This window comes from Bufo bufo, chromosome 6 (genome assembly GCF_905171765.1).
Source record: "Bufo bufo chromosome 6, aBufBuf1.1, whole genome shotgun sequence".
NCBI classification, from domain to species: domain Eukaryota; kingdom Metazoa; phylum Chordata; class Amphibia; order Anura; family Bufonidae; genus Bufo; species Bufo bufo.
The window spans coordinates 109,421,931-109,447,367 of NC_053394.1; the positions used below are offsets into that span (position 1 = coordinate 109,421,931).

The window sequence follows — 25,437 nt, forward strand, 5'->3', positions numbered from 1 at the left end:
ACTTATTATAAATTGTGTTGTGTTATTTACATTTCTACCATCTTTTTTAAGTGCCATTGGAGACTCCAACCAAGATGAGTTTATCCAGAAGGCCATAAATGCCTCCAATGCTTACTCCAGCATCATTGATGCCATAAAGCAGGCTGATAGAGCTGCAAAAGATGCCAACCGAGTGGCTGGAGAGACGCTTAAGGTGGGTGGTGTCTCATCCCTTTATAGGCGATATCAGGCTATAAAGGAAAGGTCAGAAGCTGCATATTTAGTGGGTTAAAAGGGAACAATACAACATGGCACCCCCTCTGTTGTGGAGGAATAATGCAACAAAGCTGACACCCTGATGTCTCAACAGAACATCCTATCTGAGCAGCTTGGGAAAAGAGGGAAAGAACTGAAGAACAACAGTTCAAAGTTAGAACATGATGCCAAAACTTCCCAGGAAGAATTAAATGGAGGTGAGTTCAGAAAGCTTTCTAAGGGTATCATGGACTTGCAATTTATTTTAATCACTGCAATGATGTATTCACTCCATATGCTGGAGGTTTAGTTTGAAGTATCGGGGGCCAAATGCTAAATCTGTGCCCTAAGTACTATGTTGAACTATTCATTTCTATAGTCACGTGGCTGTGTCCATTATGCCTACACTTTTGTGCAGATATCATATTGATTGCTCTTTTCCTGTGCAGTTATGGGACTTTGTGTGAACTTAGGCACCAGGGCCTTGGAATGACTGTAACCTCTGCACCCCCAGCATTACTTTACATTACATAATCTGCTCATGTACAGCAAACAGGACCTTCAGAACATTCCCCCCATATTACCCTCAGAGCACAAAGATCAATACAGCACCAACTAGAGATATTCTTTGACCACAACTAGAATTGTATGAGAATTTCTGTCTGCCACTACCTTGGACACCACACAGTTATTTTACTGAGTGGCGGGATCCATGGGGTAACATCTGCTGCTTTTATAACAAGTCGGTTTTCTGCACATCACGGAGCTGGCGATAATGTGCTTATAGTCAGTTCAGTGCCAATTTCACACATCCAGGGGGTTTCAAATGACTTGTTTTAGTGGATTGTGTCATTCGGAGGCCTAGAGCGACTTGTTGACCCTTTCTTTTTACAGATGTCCTGAAGAAGCTGCAGGAAGCAAAGAAGAAGCTTCAGGACAGCAAAACAAAGAAGGAAAATCTTCAATCGGAGCTGAGATCTGTCATGGACAAAATCAGCATGACACGAGGTACAAATCACTGAATTGTTTCCATCGCAACCGAATCCCTCTAGTCAAGAATGACGGAACAGGGAAGAGCACGGCAAATAGTCCGCATGCCATCTTGTTGAGCTTCCACATTTTAAAAAACAAACTTTTTTTCTATTTAGTAATATCAATATAAATGATAGATGGATAGATATTAGATAGATATTGGATTATATTATATTATAAAGGACCATCCTTTGCCTGAAAACATCATCAGTGGAAAATTTCAAGATAGGATTTATAGAGCTTACATTGAACCCAAGCTCCCCCATAATGGTGGCTATAGTTAGCCAACTTTTTTGTTCATCTTCCCTGCTTTGCTACACGGAGAGGTTCTCCGGGCAGTATTCTTTTTTAAAAAAAAGAAGGCAATATCTCACTGATTTCCCCGATGTCCAGCACTTCCTGGTCTCTCTCCACACAGAAAATGTGACTACTCAGCAATCACTGGCTGCAGCACTGACTCTTCTCAGCCAGGGACTGACACAGAATCATGTCAAGAAGAACCAGGTAGAAGGACTAGCAGGGGAACCAGGACAGGAGCAGTAGGGTTGGTAAGGGATGACTTTATTTCTCATCCATATCATTGAGGGGGAAAGGTTTGACCATGGGTATAGCTGTTGCCACTAGGAGGCGGACACTAGGCACAAAGGTGTGAGCTCCTCCCTTCAGCTACACTCTTCCTACAGGGACTAAGCTAAATCAGTTTTAGCTTAGTGTCTGTAGGAGGCAGACCTCCCTGCGTTACAGGTCTGCTGATTTTATTTTATTTTCTTCTAGCGGGAGTTTCAGGCGGTCTCAGCTGCCTGCACTCTCACTCAGGAGATGGGAGACCAGGGGGTCCCCAAGCCCGCTGCTCCTTTCCGTTTTCCAGAAGCAAATGAGGACCAGAGGTTCCTAAAAGCCTCTGTATCCCGCCAGCCTGCGGATCACCACGGCCTCCCACCACAAGTCCCCTTTGTTTCCGGTGTGGCGTCCCTCCCCAAGGGTCCGCACATCGAAGGTGGTAATCTGGCTGGAGATGCTGGACAGGTGAGTATTCCTGGCCCCAAAGTACTCCCCTCCTTCCAACATCCTCCCCTTCTCAGGTTACCTGTCCCCCCACAGAGCTGGTTCCCTGGAGGGGGCTGCAGCTTCGGGTACAAGGCACCATTTTCCAGAGGCCCTTTCTGGTTCTGCGCGTCATCCGGTCCAGGGCGCTGCCGGGGCCGCTATTGATTGATTGAGGCCCCGACTTCTTTGCGGCCTACTCCTGCATCGGATCCCCACGGGTTTTTATTCCCCGGCCGGCGTCTCCGTTCGGCCAGGACTTTAGCGCTACCTCGTTTCCCGCGAGCAGGGGGGAGGCCAGCAGGAGAGTTGTGCCAGGGGCCGACTCCATTTTGCGGGTGAGGCATGAGTTCTCCCCGCCCCCACGCCATCAGTTGGAGAGAATCTGGGCGCTGTTTTCTGCCTCCACCCACATCCTGCATTTAAATGCACCTACGGCGGGACGCTGGCAAGGCTCCTCTGGACATGCTGTGTGGAGGGACACAGGCCGGGTAAGCGTGGTTTCCCCTTCCTACAGGGTTTTACCTACCCTCCTACCCTCCTCATCCTCCTTCCCGTCACTGCAGGGTTCTAATTATGTCCGAGCCCAGACCCCAGAGCAGGCGGTCACTTCTGTGCGCCATTTTACTTGTGTGTAGTGTCGCGCAAAATTTCCATCTGCTCAGTCAGATCCCCTCTGCTCTGCGTGCGCTGCTTCACCGTCAAGTTGCTCTGTCCTGGACCCAATCGCCCCTACTGCCCAGCCTATGGTAGAGCCGGAGTGGGCGCGTTCCATGTCAAGGATGGTACAGGACGTCTCCAATACCAACAATGCTATTGTGGAAATATTGGGGCGTTTGTTGGCAAGGCAGTCCTCTGACCAGTCCGACTCTGGGGATCCTGGGACTCATTCCCATCGCGGCCGTCCCGCTAAACGGGCCAGACCATCCTCCCCCAAAAGGTTATCTGTGTCTCACGTTTCCTCTGCCTCTCTGCCACCTCCTAGAGGGTCTCACTACGACATGCCCTCCGTGGAAGAGGCATGTTCTGAGGAGAGGTTTTCAGATGAAGATTTTCTCTCCTGAGGGTCAGTCATCCAAACTCTCCTCCATGGTGGACAATCTTATTACAGCGATTGTAGAGATGTTACAGCTTGAGGACCCCGCACCCTCAACGGCTTTTTCTTTTAGGAAGTCCTGTCGCTCGCACAAGTGTTTCCCCAACCACCAGGATTTTGATTCCTCTCTTTCCCCTCACCCATGACGGCACCCTATGCGACTCAGGACCTCCCATCTGGACAGGAAACCTGAGAAGATAAAAAGAACACACCCCCACCAAGCACCAGTTCAGGTTTCCTGTCCTCCAGATGGGAGATCCTGAAAAGGGGCAGCGGAGGTCCGCTGCCGAAGACATACCTTAGCACCATCTGCCGCTGGGGGAGGGTCTGGGCCGATTGCTGTACGGAGACCTTTTCCCTGGGGAGCGGTAGTTCTGTGGCTGTGGCCGTGTTCAGGCAGCTCCCCACTCTTGCCCCGGGGTGAGGGCCGCCTCCAGTACTAAGAATGGCGGCCGCGTGTATCAAGCGCTTTTGCGCATGCGCGCGGCCGCTCTGGGGCGCATTTTGATGACGTCGGGGGGCGGAGCCTTCAGGGACCTCAGGATACCGGAAGTAGGAGCCGAGGCGCGTTTTTTCAAATACAAGAGCGGCTGCAGGAGCAGGCAGCCAGTGTGAAAGGCACACAGTATTTGTGTTGAAGAGGTTCCCAGCTTTGGCAGTGTAATGGAACCTGTGGATGGACGCGCTGAACCGCTGGAACCTTTGTGGCCCGCAAGCCCGGTACCGGTCCTAAGGAGTGGGGAAGGAAAAGTTTCTTTGCTATGGGTGAGAACGTTCTTTTCCTTACTAATGGTATATTATTTGATGTTGTAGACCTCAAAGCCGCCAAAAAAGTCTTCTAGCAAGACCAAGCACAAGGAATGTGCAGGATGTAAAGTGGCCCTATCCGCTTCATACCTTAAACCTTTGTGTAACAGAAGACAGGAACCTCTTTCTATCCGCAGTCCATCTAAGGGGGAAAGAGAATATCCTAGCCGACTTTCTAAGTCGAGTCAAGCTAAGTCAAGCAGAATGGAGTCTGAACGAGGAAGTATTCTCTCAGATTGTGTCCAGATTTGGGTCTCCGACAATAGACCTCTTTGCCTCCCAGAAGAACAGGAAAGTGGAAAGATTCTTCTCCCTAAATCGTTCAGAGAATCCTACAGCTGTAGATGGTCTAGCTCAAGATTGGAATCAGGAATACGGATAAGCCTTCCCTCCCCTTTCCCTAATTCCATAAGTTCTGAAAAAAGTCCAGAGGGAAAGAGCCTCCATAATATTAGTAGCCCCAAGATGGCCCAAGAGAGTGGGGTATTCAACCCTGATAAACCTATCCAGGGATCCCCCTTGGATCATTCCTCCCAGGGAAGATCTTCTCTCCCAGGGCCCGGTCCTACATCCCAACCCAGAAATTCTGCAGTTATCAGTATGGAAGTTGATAGGGATATCTGGTTAGGGAGAGGCCTTTCCGACAGAGTAGTTTCCACCCTTTTAGGCAGCAGGAAGGTTACTACGGCCAGAAAGTATAATAGAGTCTGGAAAACCTTCTCTTCCTTTTTAGGGTCCAGTCCAGATCCGTTTAGCCCTCCAGAAGTCCCTAAGATCCTGGATTTCCTACAAGCTGGTCTGGATAAGGGGCTCAAGGCTTCCACCTTAAAGGTGCAGGTGGCGCCTTTGAGTTACTTTTTTGACTTCCAATTAGCTGTTCACCCTTGGGTTAAGCGTTTTCTATCTGCAGCAGCCAGACTCCATCCTTCCCTAAGACCTCTTTCCCCTCCCCGGGATTTAAATAGGGTTTTGACAGCAATTACACAGGAGCCCTTTGAACCTCTGTCCGAAGTTTCGATAGACATCCTGTCTATAAAAATGGCTTTCCTCTTAGCCATCACCTCCGCTAGGGGGATATCAGAGATCCAAGCCTTTTCGGCTTATCCTCCTTACACCACTATTCTGGAGAACCAAGTAGTCATTAGACCACTTCCAACCTTTTTACCCAAAGTAGTCTCTGATTTTCACAGAAGCCAAGATATTGTGCTGCCATTCTTTTTTCCAAACCCTTCTAACAGTTCAGAACAGAAATTTCATTGCTAGATGGGTTAAAAAGGCCATAGTTAAGGCTTATATTTCTTTAGGGCTTCCTCCTCCATCTGGATTCGGGGCCCATCCCACTAGAGCAGTCTCGACCTCCTGGGCAGAGAGAGCAGATGTTTCCCTAGCCCAAATCTGTAGGGCAGCCACCTGGAGTTCTCCACATACCTTCCTCAGGCATTATAGATTGCAGCTTCATTCTGATGCATCCTTCGGAGAGAGGGTTCTTCAGGCTGTAGTCCCTCCCTAGGTTCCGATTTATAGTTTATCTCGCATAGGGTGCCGTCATGGGTGAGGGGAAAACAACATTGCTTACCGGTAATCGTTTTTCTCGATACCCATGACGGCGACCTCCAAAATTCCCTCCCGAAAAAATAAATATATAAAATATAAAATAAAATATAGATATATATGTCTATGTGAGGAAATCTGGATATATAAGTCGAATGTTCTAGTACATAGGTACCGCTTCTCTCTCCGGAGAACAATTTATTTCTTCCACTGGTGCTTGGTGGGGGTGTGTTCTTTTTATCTTCTCAGGTTTCCTGTCCAGATGGGAGGTCTCATAGGGTGCCGTCATGGGTATCGAGAAAAATGATTACCGGTAAGCAATGTTGTTTTCCAAGGAGTGGTAGACGTTTTGCCTTGCCAAAACGCTTAAACGTCCTTTATCCATGTCTGGAGGATTTGACTAAGAAATGGCCCCTATAGTGGACCCACCAGTTTCCTGCTTGTCTAAGCATACCTCCTTGCCAATGGCGGATGGGGCTTCTTTCTCTGATATCAGGGATAAGAAACTGGAAGCTTTTGCAAAATCTTTCTTTGAAGCAGTGGGCACAGCACTGCAACCGGTGTTTGCCTCTACATGGGTGAGTAAAGCTATGGGGGAGTTGGCAAATCATTTATGTCAGGGTCTCTCCTCAGGGGTCCCCTCTGGGGAACTGGCCAATATTGCCCTGCAGCTCTCCCATGCCAGTGCATATATTTATGAAGCCTCTGGACGCGGCCAGGCTTATGGCCCGCTCGTCAGCACTGTTGGTGGCTATTCACCGTACCCTATGGCTCTCCTGTTGGGCGGCAGATAATGCTTCAAAGCAGCTCCTGACGGCCCTCCCCTTTACCGGCAGCAGACTTTTTGGTAAGCACCTGGATGAGAGAATTTCTGATGCTACAGGTGGTAAGAGCACTCATTTACCACAGAGCAGGGTTCTTTTTCCCCCCTTTTGTGGTTTTCCAGCCCCAAGAGGCCGGCCGACAAGTCTGCCCTGGATCAGAAGCGCAAGCCTTCCTTCAAGCCTCGCTCTTCCTGGCGTCCCTGTGTTTCGGCATTCTGGCTGGCTCACGTCTCGGATGCTTGGGTGAGAGAGGTCATCGCAGAGGGGCTACAAGCTGGAATTCAGGTCCTCCCCTCCGTCCCGATTTTTTTCGGTCGTCTCCTCCGACCTCTCCCTCTGCCGCAAATTCCTTTTTTCAGGCTATTCACACACTTGTGCAGCAGGGAGTGATTGTCCCAGTTCCAGCGCAAGACCGTTTTCGAGGGTTTTACTCCAATTTCTTTGTGATCCCCAAAAAGGAGGGGACGGTCCATCCCATTCTCGACCTCAAGGCAGTCAACCGCTTCCTTCAGATCCGCCGCTTCCGGATGTCCCTGAGATCTTTCATTGCGTCCATGGAACTGGGGGAGTACCTGTCCTCGATAGACATCAAGGATGCTTATCTTCATGTTACTATCTGCATCAGTGGACACCCTGGAACCTGGGATCCTGAACCGGTAGAAAGTCCTGTCTTTATCCATCACAGCGAAAAATCTATCCGTTCAAGGCGTGTGGTCACGCGAGGAGTGCTCCCTCACAATCAACATTCTGGAGTTGAGAGCGATTCGTCTCTCTGCGGCATTGGATCGACCATCTCTGGGGACGTCCGGTTTGAGTTCAGTCCGACAACTCCACGGCTGTGGCGTACCTACATTACCAGGTTGACACCCGTAGCCCGGCAGCCGTGGCAGATACAGCTCTGATTCTCAGCTGGTCAGAAAACCATGTTCTGGCGCTGTCAGCAGTTCACATCCCCGGCGTCGACATCTGGATTGCGGCGAATGGGCTATTCACCCGCAGGTTTTTCTAGCCATCTGCAAGCGATGGGGTCATCCGGACGTGGATCTCATGGCCTCCCACTTCAACCACAAGGTCGAGGACTTCGTCACGCTGTCCAGGGATCCCATGGCCCTGGCGTGCGATGCTCTAGTGATTCCGTAGAGTCAGTTCACGTTTCCTTACGTGTTCCCGCCTCTTCCTCTCATTCCGCGTCTCCTCTGGAAGATCAGGTCCAAAGGTCTGCCCATCATTCTCATGGCCCCGATTGGCCATGCCAAGTGTGGCACGCATCTCTAGTCGCCCTCCTCGCCGATGAACCCTGGCATCTTCCTCTTCGGGAAGACCTCTTGTCGCAGGGACCGATCTTTCACCCAAATTTAGGGTCACTACATTTAACGGCATGGCTGTTGAAGCTGCTGTATTAAGGGCTCGGGGTTTCTCGGATGCTGTGGTCCAGACCATGAGTCGTGCCAGAAAGCCGTCATCTTCCCGAATCTACCACCGGACCTGGAAGTCCTACTTTAGTTGGTGCGAGCGTCATCTGCTGTCTCCCGTTTGTTTCTCGTTGCCGCGACTCTTGCCTTTCCTGCAGTCGGGCATGGACTTGGGGCTGGCTCTCAGCTCCCTCAAAGGGCAAGTTTCTGCTCTCTCCATTCTTTCTCAGTGGAACTTGGCTTCGCTTTCTGCGGTTCAGACTTTTCTGCAGGGGGTGGCGCATGCTGCGCCCCCTTTCCGGCCTCCATTGAATCACTGGGATCTTAATCTAGTGCTCAGCGCTCTCCAGTCCTCACCGTTTGAGCTTTTGCAGCAGGTGTCACTTCGCTTCCTGTCCTACAAGGTGGCCTTTTTGGTGGCAATAACTTTCATCCGTAGGGTGTCGGAACTCGCGGCTCTTTCATGTTGGTCGCCTTTCCTGATCCTCCATCAGGACAAGGTAGTCCTTCGCCCTGTTCAATCCTTCCTTCCGAAGGGTGTGTCTGCATTCCATCTAAATTAAGAGATTATTCTCCCTTCATTTTGTCCTGACCCGTCTCATCCTCGGGAGCAGTCGCCCCACACTCTGGATTTGGTACGAGTCGTTCGCATCTATCTGTCCCAGACGTCCTCTTTACGGCGGACGGATTGGCTGTTCGTGATTCCAGAGGGGCCGAGACGAGGGCTGGCGGCGTCTAAAACTTCCATTTCCCGATGGATTTGTTTGGCCATTGTGGAAGCGTACCGCGTCAGTGACCGGGCCCCACCCTTCCAGGTTACTGCTCATTCTGCTCGGGCAGTGGGGGCCTTTTGGGCAGTGCATCACAGGGCTTCGGCCCTTCAGGTATGCAAGGCGTCTACCTGGTCGTCTTTGCACACTTTTTTCCAAGTTTTACAGGGTGCAAACCTTTGCGTCTTCTGACGCTTCTTTGGGGCGTAGAGTTTTGCAGACGGGGGTTCTCTGATTGGCAGGAGGATTTCTTGTTATGCCCACCCTTGGGACTGCTCTGTAACATCCCAAGGTCAAGTCTGTGTCCCCCAATGATACGGATGAGAAAATGAGATTTTTGTGCTTACCGTAAAATCTGTTTCTCTTCCGTTCATTGGGGGACACAGCTCCCACCCATTCTCTTGTTTACGGGCCTTTTCTGGCCTGTGTGGTTCTGGGTTTGTACATAGTTTGGCTTGTTTTGTCTTGCTTCTCTTACTGCTTTTGTACTAACTGATTTAGCTTAGTCCCTGTAGAAAGGGTATAGCTGAAGGGAGGATCTCACACTTTGTGTGCTTAGTGTCCGCCTTCTAGTGGCAAAAGCTATACCCATGGTCAAACTTTTCCCCCCAATGAACGGAAGAGAAACAGATTTTACGGCAAGTACAAAAATCTTGTTTTTTTAAAAGATATTCTGGCTCTTTTCTTAAAAAAATGGCTGGACAGCCCTTTAACTCCGTGGCTGTGTTTAAAGAAGCAGGGGATTTGAAGCTCTGTTTCTGAAAAAAAAAATGGTGGTGATTTGGTGATCTCTTGGTTTTCCTTCCCTGGAAGGATATCTGGCTTTCACTGTGTTGAAGACCCATAACTGGGGCTCCAGGGTTATTTTACAGTTTCCCAGGAAGCTTTGCACTTTGGATTGCTGTGTTGAGACTCTTAAATGAGGCTCTGCAGTATTTTTTGTAGCTGGTCTCCCCAAGATCTGCTATTGTTTTGTTTCTGAAAAAAAAGGAGTGCTGGCCCATGTGAAGATTTCTTACCAATACTAAATTAGGTAATCTAGGCTTGGCAAGAAATCCAGAAGTGATGTGGATTGTGGACATTGTACATTGCTGTCCACCAACCAGAGACTCTGTGACCACACTAGTTTTAGGGCCCCATGAAAGTGACTCTCCAGGGTGAGAAATATACTGTATACATCATACTCAGAATGCCTTTGTTGGTAGGTTCCCTGAGTTGAAGGTCCTAGTTGTATATTAATGTTTTGGTGTCTTCCAGATAGTGTTTCTGATCAAATAGAGAAAGCCAAAGTCAAAGCCACAGAGGCCAACAACACGGCTTCCAGGGTGCAAACCACACTGACCGGTATCAAGATGAATCTAGATGAGTGGAAGGATAAATACGGAAACATGAAGAATGAAGATGTAAACAAGGCTGTAGATGAAGCCAAAACTACTGGTGAGTCAGACAATAGGAGTCCCAGTACTCCACAGGTCAGCCAATCAGAATGTATACAGTACCAGTTAAATGGTTCTCCTGGCTTTAGTGGACAAAGTTCTGTAAAGTTACTAAAACATCAGGCCAAGCATTATGTAGCAAAGTGTGCTGCACCTAAATTAAGTGCTCGTGATGGGCATTTGGCATAATGTGTACACCTGTACACCTGAAAATAATTTTTGTATCTTTCTGAAATGGCTATCTGTCTTTTTAGTCTCTAACCTAGAAAACACCATTCCACTGCTTCTGGACAAACTGAATAAACTGGAGGACCAACAGGGACAGAACAACAGCATCTCAGACAGCATCCAACGAATCCGACAACTAATCTCACAGGCCAGGGATGCTGCCAGCAAGGTGAGTAAACTGCAAGACCAGAGTTGTTGAGGCCCCTCACTAATACATGAACTATTCCACAAGAAGGGACATTGACCAGTCCACTGAATCTTGCAGTTGCTGATTGTTACATCGCAGGTGTTACAGCGAAATATAAAGGGTGGCGTTCTCCTATAATTAGAGGTGCTGGTTGGTTGGTTGTGGTATATATTTAACAATTGACATGATTCTTAATCAGGAATGTGAACTGTCTTTTTATTCTCACTCACTTTTTTATCTCCAGGTTAGGGTACCAGTGAAATTTAATGGTAGTTCCGGGATTGAGCTACGTACCCCAAGTAACCTTCCTGATCTGGCAGCCCACACCTACCTCAAATTGCACATTCAGAACCCCAGCCCACAGAACAAGAAGAAGCGTCAAGCTGAAGCTGAACCCACGCGTTTTGTGATGTTCCTCGGACACAAGGATGTAAGTGTGACACAATGTTAATGACAGTTAGCAATTGGAGAACTTTATGGATCTGATCGGGCAGTTGTTCCATAGATTTATCTATGACTAGTTTGGGACCTCACTGTAGAACAGGTAAAGGCAAAGTTGATGAGGTATACATGTACTGTAATAATACAGAAGGAACTTAGAAGGCTTATCGATATAGAGGTTATATGACCACATCTGGTCACAACATCACCCAATGGAAGTATTAACGACATGACAGTTATATGAGAGGCCCCGTAAACATTACAGAATTCAACAGTCTACTGGTGGTGTGGGCTATGTGGAGCAGATTATTTTTTATCTTCTCCTTTTAGTGAAGCTAACTACTTTGAGTTTGTTGCACAGGGTCAGGGTGACTACTTTGGCTTGGTCTTAAGAGGCAACAGACTGCAGTGCATCTATCGTCTCGGGGATCAGGAACCAACGTACCTTTCCGCTAATGAGGACATCAAGGAGCAGTTTGTCACTGTTGTGATAGAGAGGTGAGCACAGCGCGCTTTGAATCTTTAACTATTGATAGAAAAATCTGGCATTGGAAACACTATTGCTGCCAAGCAGCAGGTAAAACATATTGTGGACTGGATGTACAGGGGTCTCATGGTTAGTATGGAAGTATCTCATAATTTAATATAGTTGCTAGATGTAAGAATGATGGATCATTGGATTTTTTTTGTATATAAAGTATATAGAGCAGAAGGCTCTAATGTGTGAGTTTCACTCACTGCTGAACTGGAAATGAAGGTTCTTTGTAACACTAAGAGAATGCAGTGTGTTACATAAGGTGTCATGGAGGGAAGAAGACTCCTCTGTGGCTCCTGAATGTTTCATGTCTGCTCTTTTTTAAGGAGAATAGGTATTCATATCTCCTCCTTCTTTCCTGACAGGATCCTGCAGTATGGCCAGATGTCCATCTTTGTTACAAAGGATAGCTTACATGAGTTCAAAGGAGACAGCACAGCCAGTGGAGAGCAGGGGCTTATCAACTTGGACCCTGGACGAGTGGTGTTCTATGTAGGGGGGTACCCTGCAGAGTTCAAGGTAAACCCCACCACCATTGTACGCTTTGAATAAAAGACAGCAGAAGACTTAAGATTTAAAATACATTACAGCAGAGATCAGCAACCTCTGGCACTCCAGCTGTTATGAAAACACAACTCCCAGCATCCTCCTTTAACTTCTATGGGAGTTACAAGAATAGCCGAGTAAGTGTACATGCTGGGAGTTGTAGTTTCAAATCAGGTGGCGTGCTGATCCTTGTGCAGAGAATACTAAAGAATTGCTTAAAGAGAACATGTCACCTCTTCTGACATGTCTGCTTTAGTAGCTCCTTGAATTTCCCTTGCAATAACAATTCTGGAGCATCTATTGTTGTGTCTCTATGATGTGTCATCCCTCTAGTATTCCTACTAGAGGTTTATAAATTAATTGCCAACAGGGTGTTACCACTTGGGGTTCTATCACTTTCTCGTTATTACTCACTATTAATTAGGTATTTCCCATTCTATACTTTGTCTCCAGCCACCTTCAGCACTGAACTATCCCAACTTCAAGGGCTGCATCGAATTGGACACTCTGAACGAGAAACCCATCAGCCTGTATGACTTTGAGAGAACGTTTCAACTGGACACAATAAAGGATAAGCCCTGTCCCAGGTACACGGCCATAATCCATACATCCATCTTCACACCTATACATTGTTGGGTTTTCTTTCAGTTTGAGTGTTTATTTTTATTTTCTAAGGTGCAGTACCACATCGTGTACTATAAGTCGAAGACTTTTGTTTATCTTGTTCCTTATTTTAATTTTGAATGGACACTCAAGGCAAAACTGAATCATTGTTTTATGCCTAGTGCCACCCCCCAGGCCATGAACTAGGCACACCACAGTGTATAAGATGTGCACAGAATTCCTTTAACATTTTATTTCCTTGTGTTTTGGCCTCTGGTTGCCTGTTACTTATGTGATATGTTTCATTCCTAGGTCTAAATCTACAGGAGATCCTTGGCTGACTGATGGATCTTACTTTGATGGGACAGGTTATGCCGAGGTTAAGTTGGAGAGCCTTCCTGGAGTCAAGAGGTTTGAGATGGATGTCCGCTTAGTTTCTCGCAATGGAATCATCTTCTTCCTCGGTGGAGAGGTAAATGCCTCATCTTTTTATTCAAAGTCTTCCAAGACAAATTTATCTGATCTTGAATTACAGCTTTGTATTATACTTCAGAGCTGCACTCACTGCTGGTGGAGTCACTCTGTATATAGACATTACTTATTCTGTACTGACCCTGAGTTACATCCTGTATTATACTCCAGAGCTGCATTTACTATTCTGCTGGTGGGGCCACTGTATACATACATTACTTTACTTATCCTGTACTGATCCCGTCTTACATTATGTATTATACTCCAGAGCTGCACTCACAATTTTGCACATAAACTATATTTTTTATCCTGTACTTATCCTGAGTTTCATCCTTAATTGTACTCCAGAGCTGCAATCATTATTCTGCAGGCCTGAAATTTCCCATTACTCTGCTCTGGATTAATGTCTGCACAGATTTGATTCCTATTCTGGGAAGTTCCTTTTTACACTAGTCTGTGCACAGTAAACTGATGTAGGGGAAACAAAGTGCCCCCTCCCTGATTGAGAGGAGCTCAGCTCAGCTTCAGGGGTGTGTCTGACAAGAAATTCACGAAACAACAAAATGTAGTTTACGTTCCACTACTATGTACTAAATCACTGACTGGAGGAACGTTGTGACAGAAGATAAAATCAACCTTTATTGAAAACTATATTAAAATAATAGACGGGAGGAAAAAACTCTACCTAAAAATGAAAGCCTCATAGTTGATAAACATCTGCCCACACGGTTCTGGTCGACTGATCATAACATGACACACTGATTCACTGTAGCGCTTGTAAATCAGTGTGTACAGTCGCCATCGTGTGGGCACGAATCAACTATGCACACCACGAGAGTGTGCCTAATGAGCAGGGAGTGCGGTAGCCAGGTGTGAGATACAAGGCTAATATTTCCCCTAGCAGTGTGCAGGGACGCCCACTATAGTACCTGCTCCTATGATATCACACAAACTCAAAGTGGTGAGTACGACTTTTGCGCCATTATTGCAAATACCAGGCAAATAGTCTGGCAAAATAAGGGTGCGCCAAAATAATTACCCTGGATAGCATGTAGCAGTTAATAAACATCTGCCCACACCTGCAGCTGATTGACAATAAACCAAACCACGCGTGCACCATGTAACCAGTGGGCGCATGTACCCAATCACTGCGGTGTGAGCACGAATCAACTACACAATATAATTGTCTATATACAGCTTGCCCCCAGTAACTGCTCTACGCGTTTTGCCATCTCATTGGCTCTTTAAGAGCAACATAAACGGGGTATAGACAAAAAAACATAGACGCCGACCGCCTCACGTCCTGAGGCGGCGGCAACAGCGCTAGAATGGCCATACGCGGCCGCCAAAGTGCATGGGTTATAAGGAGGAGGTCCCTCCCCTCCTAGGGATAGAGCCCCTAGACCAGCCAATGACTAGGCAGGGGGAGCGGCTAAGCCGCAGTTCAGTCCCGCCTCTCCCGCTAGCCCACCCGATGGGGCGATCACACCGTGAGTGTTAAAACACTCCTCTATCTTTGTAGGGACCAAACGGCGGTGACTATTTGACATAATATTGCAGCATGGCATCGAGGGAGGATGACAACAAGCTTTGACTGTTTGATTCTGCTGCTTGCAATTGCAATCTATAAACTGGAAGCTGCAATTTAAAGTTAAACATGTACTTTATACGGATTCTTTTGATTTAAAGCGGTGTTCCGGCACTATACAAAAGTTCTCCAATTACCTGAAAATGGTTAAAACAAATAAAGGAACTTATACTCACCTCACTAGTCCCTCCTCATCATTCACAGTGCCGCTGCTCTCCACTTTCTGCTCCTATTCTCCTATCCATTTCCTGCCATGTCGAGAACAGGAGCAGGAATTGGGTTGCAGTGAGAACCCAGGCACTTTTGGAAAAGTAGCATCCAGAGACCAGCAAGGTGAGTGTAAGATTTTCTTTTAAACATTTGCAGGCCGTGAAAGAGTCTTTGTATTGTGCTGGAATACCCCCTTTAGGATGTTTATCTGCAGCCTACGTAAACTGCCAAGAGTTGTACTTAATGACAGGTTCAGCTCTGCTACATCATTTAATACATATACACAATTACTTGTAAATTAGACAATAATCAATATTCTATTCTCTTCTTCTAGGACCAGTTTATGTGCCTGGCAGCGCAGGAAGGTCATCTTGCCTTATATTACAATATTGGAAGTGGAACTGAGAGAGCCAAGTCAATTGAATCCTCGCCGCTGTTTGTCAGCACCTCCACCTCCAAAGCGGTAACAGCAAATCCTCTACCTGATGGCATGTGCAGCCTCATCTGTGATTTTGTCTTTTTTTTTTATTGCTATTTTTTCTTCTTCTCCCTCAGATCCAGGTGATCGTTGCTGTGATCGGTGGAAAGAAGAGAATATTTGTGCGATTTGAAAGACTGAATGTATTTAGTGTTGAATATGATGGGGGAAGCCTGGAATCATCACGATACTTCTATCTTGGAGGTCTCCCACCTGAGCAGCTTCCTGAGGGGTGAGTTGATTTGATCAGAAAACCTCCTGAACTTTCTGCAGTTTTGTATCTGCCATACTACAGCAACCCTTATTAGTTGCAGCAGAATGGCCATATTGGTTTTCAACCAGCTTTCCCAGAAGTCAATTTTAAGTAATTTGCAATTTTGATGGTAACCACCATTGTGCTTCCTCTAGACCATACTGTATGTTTTAGTATATTCTCTGTTGCTCCCAGCCTGAAGGACATTTTCCCCAGTGGAGGTTCCATCAGAGGTTGCATGAAGGGGCTCAAGGCATTAGGGAAATACGTGGACTTGAAGAGGATGAACACAACAGGAGTGAGTTACGGCTGCACCTCGGACCTCCTGGTGAGTTCTTCAGAACTTGATGCTCCCTGACAGACATGGCTAGAGCACTAGACCTTCATGGGCAATTTTATCTTCTCTTTCCACCCAGATTGCAAGGTCAGTCCAGTTCAATGGTCATGGATTTTTGAACATGAACCTGAAGAATGTGCCCAAGTTTCAAGATGACTTTTATGCCGGCTTTGGCTTCCAGACCAGTCAGAGTAATGGGCTGATGTACTACCATACTAATGAGGTGAGGGGTCCTGCCATCTATGACAAAATATTAGAACATTACTCTCTTATTGTATTGAGTTCAATGGCGCTCTTCTTTCTGTAGGAAGGACTGTGCCAGGTGGCTGTCCAAAACGGTCATTTGTCTGTGAAGCTTCTGGCCACTCAGCTTACCTCCAAAACGCCATACTCCGATGGTTCCAAACATTACCTGTCCCTGTACAGCAACAAGAATGAGTAAGACTGAGCCATATAAAGTATTATTGACCTGTGTATATGATGAGCAATTCATTAATATTTAGGAATAGTAATGGAAAAAAAGACTGTAAGCTCTGCTGCCCACGGACATGATACATGGTCTGTGAACCACACTTACCAAATGTATGGGTTTCTAATACAAGATTTCATTGCACAGGTTGCGGCTTTATGTGGATGATGAACTACAAGGCAGCGGACGACTATCTCAGGGCGGTCGCAGAAGACGGCAGGATACTTCCAGCAACAGTTTACTCCTTGGAGGGGCACCAGATAGCGCCATCCCAGCCAACTTTAGTGGCTGCATCAGCAATGTTTTTGTGAAAAGGTTAGATTTTGACAAAGACTTAAAGTCAGCTGCTACAGTGTGCTTGCCTGGAGAGTATAAAGTTGAAGATACAAGGTATTCCAGTAACAGAGTATTTCAGGAAACTAGTGTACTGAACATATCTACTCATGGTTTTCTGTTAGTGAGAATTAGGCCATATGTAATAAGAGCAGTACTATAATGAGAAAAGAGGGATGTAGAAATGGGAGCACACAAACTAATGCTAATGTACTAGAAGGAGCAGACCCCCAGCAGCACAGACTGTTTCAGGAGCATCTTGCAGAAAACTGAGTTGTCCTTTTATGTAAGAACAAGGCCACATAATGTGAGAAGGTGAAGACTGATAATTGCAAGATCAGGGAGTTCCCAGGAGCACAGAGTATTTCTAAAGAGAAGCAAGCTGATCTTGTGGGCATATGTTTCTTCCTCCTCTGTTGTATGATGGAATGTGTCAAGAGAAGATCAGTTTTGGGCTGCGTGTTTGAACATGACAAGTTCCTTTTAAAGAGCAATAGACATGCTAACAATATAATTGTGTTAACCTGTAAAACCCTCTCATATTCTGTATGGTAATTATCCCCAACCCATCACCACTTGTATATATTACTATTTCCATAGTATAACTGGACCTCAGATGGTTCTGGATTTGCAGCAGAACATTCGCAGTGTAAATGTAACCATGAAATGTGAAGAAATCCCTGAGGAACGACCCCAAGAGATCAGAGCAGTTGGGCGGAAGGATAAACTTAAAATGAAGGTAAACAATCCTGTGGATCTCTGAGAGTAATCACCCCTGCATTCCTTTCTTTAATGTCTGCATACTGTAACTGTCGTCCATATCTCCACGTTTGCAGGCACGGCAGAGGAAGTTGGCTATGGTGGAACATAGACATTTGCAGAACTCATCCTGTTATGTTCCTAAACCCCTGAAGGGGGCATTAAGATTTGGAGGATCTTCATCCAGTTATCTTGAATTCACCAATGTTCCAGGTTCATTCCAAGAGAGGTATGTACTGTAGCGGAGGTGGGAGAAGACAAGTTTGGGTATCGGATACATGTTAGCTGGGCGTAGATTATTTAGTTGCATCCCAAGACATGCCTCTGGTCCTCTATCACCTAGCATTTATAGTACTGCTGGCATACTGACTCCCTCAGTATTGGGGTTTGGCTGGTGGAGTTACACGACTGGTTGTGCCATTGGGAGGTGACCTCTTATGCTTCGTTATACTTATGTTATATCTTCCTTCCTAAATAGATTTCACTTCTCCATGGATGTTCGTCTGAACTCTACCAATGGTCTTCTTTTCTTCGTGGCTGATGAGCGAGGAACCTCCTCTTTGTCTCTCTATGTTTCCAATGCTCGTTTTGTCCTTATGATGAACATTCGTGGAAAAACACATCGGCTGAGAAGTAAAGAAAAATTCACTGATGGACAATGGCACACAGTAAGATTTTATGCCAGTGTTCTCCAGCCTGTGGTTCTCTAGCAGTTGTAATGTGAATACTCCCAGCATGCCCACTATCATTCTCATGGGTCTCATCTTCATGAAATTAACCATTTATGGGGCTGTTGTGGTGTTCTCAGTTATACAAGCTGGATATTGATATCATGATGACCCTACAGTGGATGTTTCCATGTGTACTGCTATGACATTGCAGATTGCTGACCATAATGATGCTGACATTGAAGATTTCTGACCATAGTGATGCTGTTATAATTAACAGTTAAATATTATGAATTTTAGATTTTCTTTGGGAAGGAGAAGAATAAGCTCCGCCTGGTTATAGATGGCCTCAAGGCTCAGAGTGGGATGCTACCCCCAGGGTCCATCCTATCTTTAGCAAGCCCGGTTTACATTGGTGGCATCCCTGAACTGAGAAACCGTCCAGACAACCTGGTGAGCGAGGACAAAACATTGATTATATATAACACATTCTCTTCTGGCTACAGCAAGGGATAACAATACATAGGATCCATTCATGATGGGGATACAGAAGACTGATTTGTCTTATGTTTTTCAGGACACCACTCTAAATGGTTTCCACGGATGTGTGAGGAACCTGAAAATGGATGGGAAATCCTTTGACAACCCAGCAAAAGCTGCAGGAGTCACCCCATGTTTTGAAGGGTTTACAGAACATGGCCTCTTCTTCTCAGATGGGGGATTCCTAACATTTGGTATGCATTTAAATGTAGAGATAAATAAACTTATTTTTTTATTGTACAAAAAAAAGTTAATTGGGACTGAGTGGGAATATCAGACACAACCATGTGGAGTACCATTTCAGGAAGAAAAAAAACTGACTTTCATAGAACTTTTTTCTCACCTGCTTCTCTCAGAGAACTTGATTGACGTGGGACAGGACCTTGAGCTGAAGTTAGAAGTGCGGCCAATGCACCCATCTGGACTTATATTTCACATACACACAGAAAAGGGTTATGCAATCACTTTGTCCTTGGCTGACAGAAAGGTACAGCTCACACTGTGTCCTCCTCTTGCCGTTCTCTTTCTCCAGGGATTTTGACTCATATTGTCTTTGACCTTCCTCAGGTGACTGTAGTCCTGACAGATGTAAAGGGTAAACATTCTACAGCGGTTCATCTGAGACAGCCTCTGTGCGATGGACAGTGGCACACCATTGCCGGTCAGTATCTGGTTCTGTTACATAATACATACTGTTTCCTATAGTCTTGACAAACATTATTTTCATTGCATTTCTTTTTTTTGCTCCATCACAGTCACCAAAGGAAGTAATGTGGTCCAACTGGATGTGGACACAGAAGGAAACCATTTAGTAGGCATCAGTCCGTCCTCTCATGCCAGGAACTGGGGATCTCTCTATATGGGTGGAGTACCGGGTTAGTATTCAGCAGTTTGTGCGTTTGTTATGTGTCTGTACCAGTGTAGCTTACATCGAGTTTTTGTTTGCAATAGTCTGCATTTGTCCCTGTGTAATGTGCAGGATTAGAGTGGAAAGACTATATGAACAAGCAACCCTGGCTAAATTGGAAGTTGTGGTGGCTTTGGAGTAGAAGCTCATAAAAATCTGGCAATGAAAATTAGCTATATTTTAGTGGAGGATTACACACTGCAGCACCATAACAACACTAGTCCTTCAGAAATAACCTCACAGACGTTTTCATAAATACCGCCAGGGATCAGTAATAGAGTGTAATGGAAAGCTTGTCAGATGAGGGTGAACCATTCTACAAGCATAAACTATAGGGGATGGGAAATCACTTCTTGGTTCTTATATGCACATTGTACAAGTTCCATAGCTGGTAAGAAAGAACAGGGCTGAGACTTGGCACCCGAATGAACAAATTGTCATGTTCAGACCAGTCTAACGGAAGGACAGCAAGCAAAAGAAGAAAGGTTTCCAATGGCTAGGATTGTCTCTCAGCACCATAAAGAACATCTTCCATGTTTTATGATAGACCAGCAAGGAAGATGGGTTTCTAGCTTTAAGCATGGTTTGGGTGTCCTGCTCATAAAAAAAAAAACATACATTGTCAGTACTGCAGCTTCAACAGCCATGCCATTAAAATAGCTACATTTTAATGAAAGACTGGATGGTGTGAGAGAAAGATGTTCTTGGAGAGAGAGCATCAGCCAGGTCAGTGTACCTAGTCCAAAAGGGCTAATCTGGTGCAAGGAGAATTATTGGATGCCGCGTACCTTAACTTTCTTGAATATAAGAGGAGGCAAGATGTGCGCAAAGCTGTTTTTCGATCATAAGGAATTATCCCCTTCCCGATTGCGAGAATGGGGGTCCATACCCTGAAATGAATGGAGTGGCTGGTCGAGTATGCGGCACAACGCTCCATTTACTGTCTATTGGACTGCTGGAGATAGCCGAATACTGCTCCGTTCTTAGTCTGATCCCCACCAATATAATAGTTAACCCTAAGGGCTCATGCACACGACCATTGGATGCTTTGCCATCTGCAAAACAAGGATATTGGCCATGTGCATGCTGCATTTTGCGGAACGGTCGGCCCCTAATAGAACAGTACTATCCTTGTCTGTGATGCGGACAATAATAGGACATGTTCTATGTTTTGGCGGAACGGCTATACGGACACTGAATGCACAAGGAGTCATTTCCATTTTGCGGCCCTATTGAAGTGAATGGTTCCACATACAGGCTGCAAGTGCAAAAAAACCACAACGGACACCATGAGTACTAGAGGAGCTTGCGTTCTGGACACATTTCCATTGCTACCTCTAGAGTAAATAAAAGTTAATTCATTAGTTATATGTACCCCAAAATAGGGTCACTAAAAAATACAATTTGTCCCAAAAAACTAGCCGTTATACAGCTAAATCAGCAAAAAATAAACAAACAGTTATGGGCAGGGGGTCAGTAAGGAGCTGGTTACTTAGGAGGCTGCAGCTGGTAGATGACTAGTCTATTTGGGTGGGCAGGCAGACCAGAGGACATTCAGCACCACCCCAGGGTGAGATAATTGGGTTGCGGGACACATCTGCGCCATCTTTAACTGCCCAGGTGGTGGGATAAGCAGCCTCTTGTAAATACGCCTCTTGGTTACTGCCAGTGACATGATGATCAGACTAAAAGGTGGCTAGTAGTGGATGTTGGCCTGGGGGGAGGATAATAAGAACTTGGTTGAATGCTCAACAGCCAAGGGTTAATGTACAGAGTTGTATACGCTACATTGGACTGTGGATAAATCAGCATAAGTCTAATACAGTGTACCTGACTGTACTTCATCATTTGGCTATACCCGGCTGCTGTATGTACATTTACCGCCCACAGCATCTTATTTTGTACTCCTACCTAGCTAAAAAATACTACGAAAAAAAATGTAATGAAAGTGAAAGCTTCGTACCCTGATGTAAAGGTGGAGGTGCTTCAGATACAAGGATGGGTGTATCTTTTAAATAAAAAAACATGAAAATGTTACCTTGGAGCACCTTTCTTCAAAAAAAAAAAAAAAAAAGCCTTGGTGGGAGAGCTTCGGGAGACCTGATCTGCACAAGCAATCTGTTGACATTGTCTTCTGTCTTGTAGCCCATGTGGACTTTATTGTGTACCCCAGCATTGTTAATGTGGGAGACAAAAGAGAAGTCAACCACCCCAGGCTTACTCAGGCAGTGGCCACCCATCATGTAGAACTAGACTTGTTGGAGGCAGATTTGGGTGCCTGAGGATTGGTACAGTAAGACGGGTGCAGTTTAAAGGAAGGCCTCATTTTTGGTCTTGTGGGTTTTGCGTTCTGTAAAAGGCGCTAGTTTACAAAATACCAAAGAAGCAAAATAAAGTTCCCCCTTTTCTAGAGAGGCAGAAGTCCAAGTCCTGCTTTGAGGTAGGTATGAGCTCTTTCCACCTGTGCTCTCAGAGATAATCTCATCTAAGTAGGTGCCAAACGGACAAGAACCTGAGAAAGGGTGAAATGTTAAGGATTTTATTTTAAGAGTCTAGCACTTGAGACAGAGTGAATGTTTGATGAGAAAGTTCAGCCAGTTCTTCAAGACTGTGGTGGGAGGTTCTAAAAATTCCAGTCTACAGTCAGTGATCCTGGAATGAGAAAGCATTAAAGATTTGCCATAAGTAGGGTTGTGTGCTTTGCCAGGCAAGAGACCAGAGGGTCTCCTGCTGGGAAAGTTGACCCTCAAACCCCCCCCCCCCCCCCCCCTAACCTCTAAAAATGGAGACGTCCAGCATCTAGGAGGGGAATTTCTACAGTTAGGGATGGCCTCCTGAGTGGGAGGGACAAAAATGTTGAACCCTGAAGAGTATGGCGTAGATGACTGTTCCTTGTCCAGTTCAGAGCCCTTGCTATCAGAATGATCCTTGCCTTTGGGGATTTCAGTGCACCTCTGGAGGAGGTAGATCAGGTTGGAGAAAGAAGGGCAGTGAAACCAGGTAGATATGGCATTTTTATAGGCTCTACTATACAGCAGGTCTGCCAAAGGGAGCTTGTCCACAGTTGGAGGGGAAAGGCGGGGATGTGTCACCTACCAGCCTAGCATTTCCAGCATGAACTTGGAAGTCCTGGAAAAGTTTGCTATAGTATTAAAGAAAAAATTGTGCACCTATTTTGGTTCAGCGCCCAATGACAGTGGTGTGCACCATGTAAAGACAAATGGTGCAGAGGGATCCAGGCTGTCCCACACTGAAGTTTTGTATTACAGTGGTTGCAAGCTAAAAGGCTGCTTTGATATGGTGTATTCACGTGGAATGGAGAACTACCGCAAAGTGAAGATTGAATAAAGAGGGGAATTATCCATCATCTTCTATTTATGAAGATGTTAGAAAATGGCATTTTGCCTCCGGATTGGTTGTCCACACCTCCAATGCTGTGGCCTAGAGTGCAGAGATGCTAGACGGTAGAATTGGTGATCTGGGAAGATGATAATAAAAATAAAAAAATAAATGCTGAAACCACTCTGAAGCAAAAGCTGACCTGTTGGTGATGGAGGCTTAAAGAAAACTGTGTGGGGGCATTCTAAAAAGTAGACCCACAGGGGCAAGGAACAGTTCTGTGAAATCGCTTTCCTTATTCATCTATTGGAAATATCTTTGCAGATTTAATAAACTGATCATAAGCAAAACTGTCCACTAATTTTCACCAAGCAGAAGAAAAGGCTCAGGCCACATATAATCCTCTATATGACCTAATAAAGAATTTCACCTGCATGCAGTATCTCACAACATGAAATTAGAAGTCTATAAAAAAAAATTTGCCCCCAAAGTAAAAAAAATAAAATTGCACTGAATTTTTATAACAAATTAAGTGCATTGATTTTCTATGACTTCTATTAACATACATATTTTTTAAATCATTAGAGTGAATTTAGCAGTCTGGAATTTTTTCTGGTTTTCACTGGTTTGAATGTCAATTAAATCAAGTGCACGGATTTTTACTAGTGTGCAAATTTTTCCTCATTTTCAATTAATATGCATTGATTTTAAATCAGTTAGGTAAATTTAGCAGCATAAAATTATTGGTCTGCTTGTCTTTACTTATTTGAAAACAAGTGTAAAACATTTTCACTCTTTTGAACTGAATTTAGGCTTAAATCCTATATCTCCAGAGTTGATGAAATCAACTGCACTGATTTTGCACAGATTATTACTAGTGTGCAAATTTTTCCTTATTTTCTATTAATATGCATTGATTTTAAATCAGTAGGATGAATTTGGCAGCCTGGAATATTTGGTCTGCTCATTTTCACCGATTTGAAATCAAGCGAAAAACATTTGCACTGATTTTCACTATTTTGCATGGAATGAGGTAATATGTATGTAGGCTTAAATCACATACAGTATCTGCAGAGTTGACGAAATCAAGTGCACTGATTTTGCAGATTCACTAGTTTGCAACGATTTTTCTTGATTTCAATTAATACGCGTTGATTTTAAGCCAGTTGCGTGAATTTGGCAGCCTGAAATTTTGGGTCTGCTCATTTTCACTGATTTGAAATCAAGTGAGAAACATTTGCACCGATTTTCACTATTTTGCACGACATATCCCCAGAGTTGATGAAATCAAGGGCACTGATTTTGCACCGATTTTCCTTAGTGTGCATTGATCTGAAATCATCAGGTGAATTTATCAGCCTGGCTGATTTCACTGCTTTTACATCACTTGCTGTTCTTGCACAGATTTTGGATAAGGTTGGATTTTTGTCCCTCAACGGCAGAGATTTTCTTTATTATCCTGAACATCTGCACTGGGAATATAAGACTCCTCATCCTCACGTATATGAATGTTAGAATTGCTGTAGGCCTTTAGAATGTTTACCATATCCTTAAACTGTGCTGCCTTTGAGACACTACTAGAAAAAAAAAAAATGCCCCTATTCCTATGAATCTGACATCAAGGCTTTTGTAGGAATGAAGAGAGAAAATTACTCATCCGACAGCAGATTCTGTGGGATCCAGCAAGTCTCTTTGGGGGTGGCAGTCGTAGATGCCTGTGCAAGCAATTTAAAGTTTAGTCAAAAATTGGTCTGGAGGGGTGTATCCGCGAAACCTCTGTGTAGTCTGCTCAGTCCCTGCCGCCCACACCATTAAAACTGGCACCACTGAATACACCAACATGGGCTGTACTGACTAAAGCCAGGCTCACGTTGTAGCATCCAAACTGGATCCTGGCTGCTTAAGGGTACTTTCCCACTAGCATTTTTTCTTTCCGGCATAGAGTTCTGTCACAGGGGATCTATACCGGAAAAGAACTGATCAGGCATATCCCCATGCATTCTGAGTGGAGAGTAATCCGTTCAGGTTGCATCAGGATGTCTTCAGTTCAGTCATTTTGACTGATCAGGCAAAAGATAAAACCATAGCATGCTACGGTTTTATCTCCAGGGAAAAAAACTGAAGACTTGCCGGAATGTGAAAAAGGGATACAAGACGGATCCGTCTGTCCACATGACAAGCAGAGAGACAGATCAGTTCTCCCAAATGCTTCCAGTCACATGCAGATCGGCGGATCCGGCGGGCAGTTCCGACGACGGAACTGCTTGCCGGATCACACTGCCGCAAGTTTGAAAGTAACCTAATTCTGTCCCCCTCCCCCCATAAAAAGCAGTTTTATT

General features: G+C 45.3%; 1 protein-coding gene across 1 annotated transcript in view; it reads left to right on the plus strand.

The window, feature by feature from the left end:
- Positions 1–25,437, plus strand: part of LAMA5 (laminin subunit alpha 5) — a 125,808-nt gene that overhangs the window by 94,598 nt on the left and 5,773 nt on the right. Inside the window, exons 56-79 of the mRNA XM_040438838.1 lie at positions 52–193; positions 350–452; positions 1,129–1,242; positions 10,028–10,207; positions 10,461–10,603; positions 10,866–11,051; positions 11,424–11,560; positions 11,963–12,116; positions 12,597–12,730; positions 13,059–13,218; positions 15,350–15,478; positions 15,571–15,725; positions 15,942–16,074; positions 16,163–16,306; positions 16,391–16,521; positions 16,700–16,867; positions 17,486–17,624; positions 17,722–17,873; positions 18,123–18,312; positions 18,613–18,765; positions 18,890–19,046; positions 19,209–19,339; positions 19,420–19,513; positions 19,608–19,727. Coding sequence (XP_040294772.1) covers positions 52–193; positions 350–452; positions 1,129–1,242; positions 10,028–10,207; positions 10,461–10,603; positions 10,866–11,051; positions 11,424–11,560; positions 11,963–12,116; positions 12,597–12,730; positions 13,059–13,218; positions 15,350–15,478; positions 15,571–15,725; positions 15,942–16,074; positions 16,163–16,306; positions 16,391–16,521; positions 16,700–16,867; positions 17,486–17,624; positions 17,722–17,873; positions 18,123–18,312; positions 18,613–18,765; positions 18,890–19,046; positions 19,209–19,339; positions 19,420–19,513; positions 19,608–19,727 — 3,449 coding nt within the window. The remainder of the gene's footprint in view (positions 1–51; positions 194–349; positions 453–1,128; positions 1,243–10,027; positions 10,208–10,460; positions 10,604–10,865; positions 11,052–11,423; positions 11,561–11,962; positions 12,117–12,596; positions 12,731–13,058; positions 13,219–15,349; positions 15,479–15,570; positions 15,726–15,941; positions 16,075–16,162; positions 16,307–16,390; positions 16,522–16,699; positions 16,868–17,485; positions 17,625–17,721; positions 17,874–18,122; positions 18,313–18,612; positions 18,766–18,889; positions 19,047–19,208; positions 19,340–19,419; positions 19,514–19,607; positions 19,728–25,437) is intronic.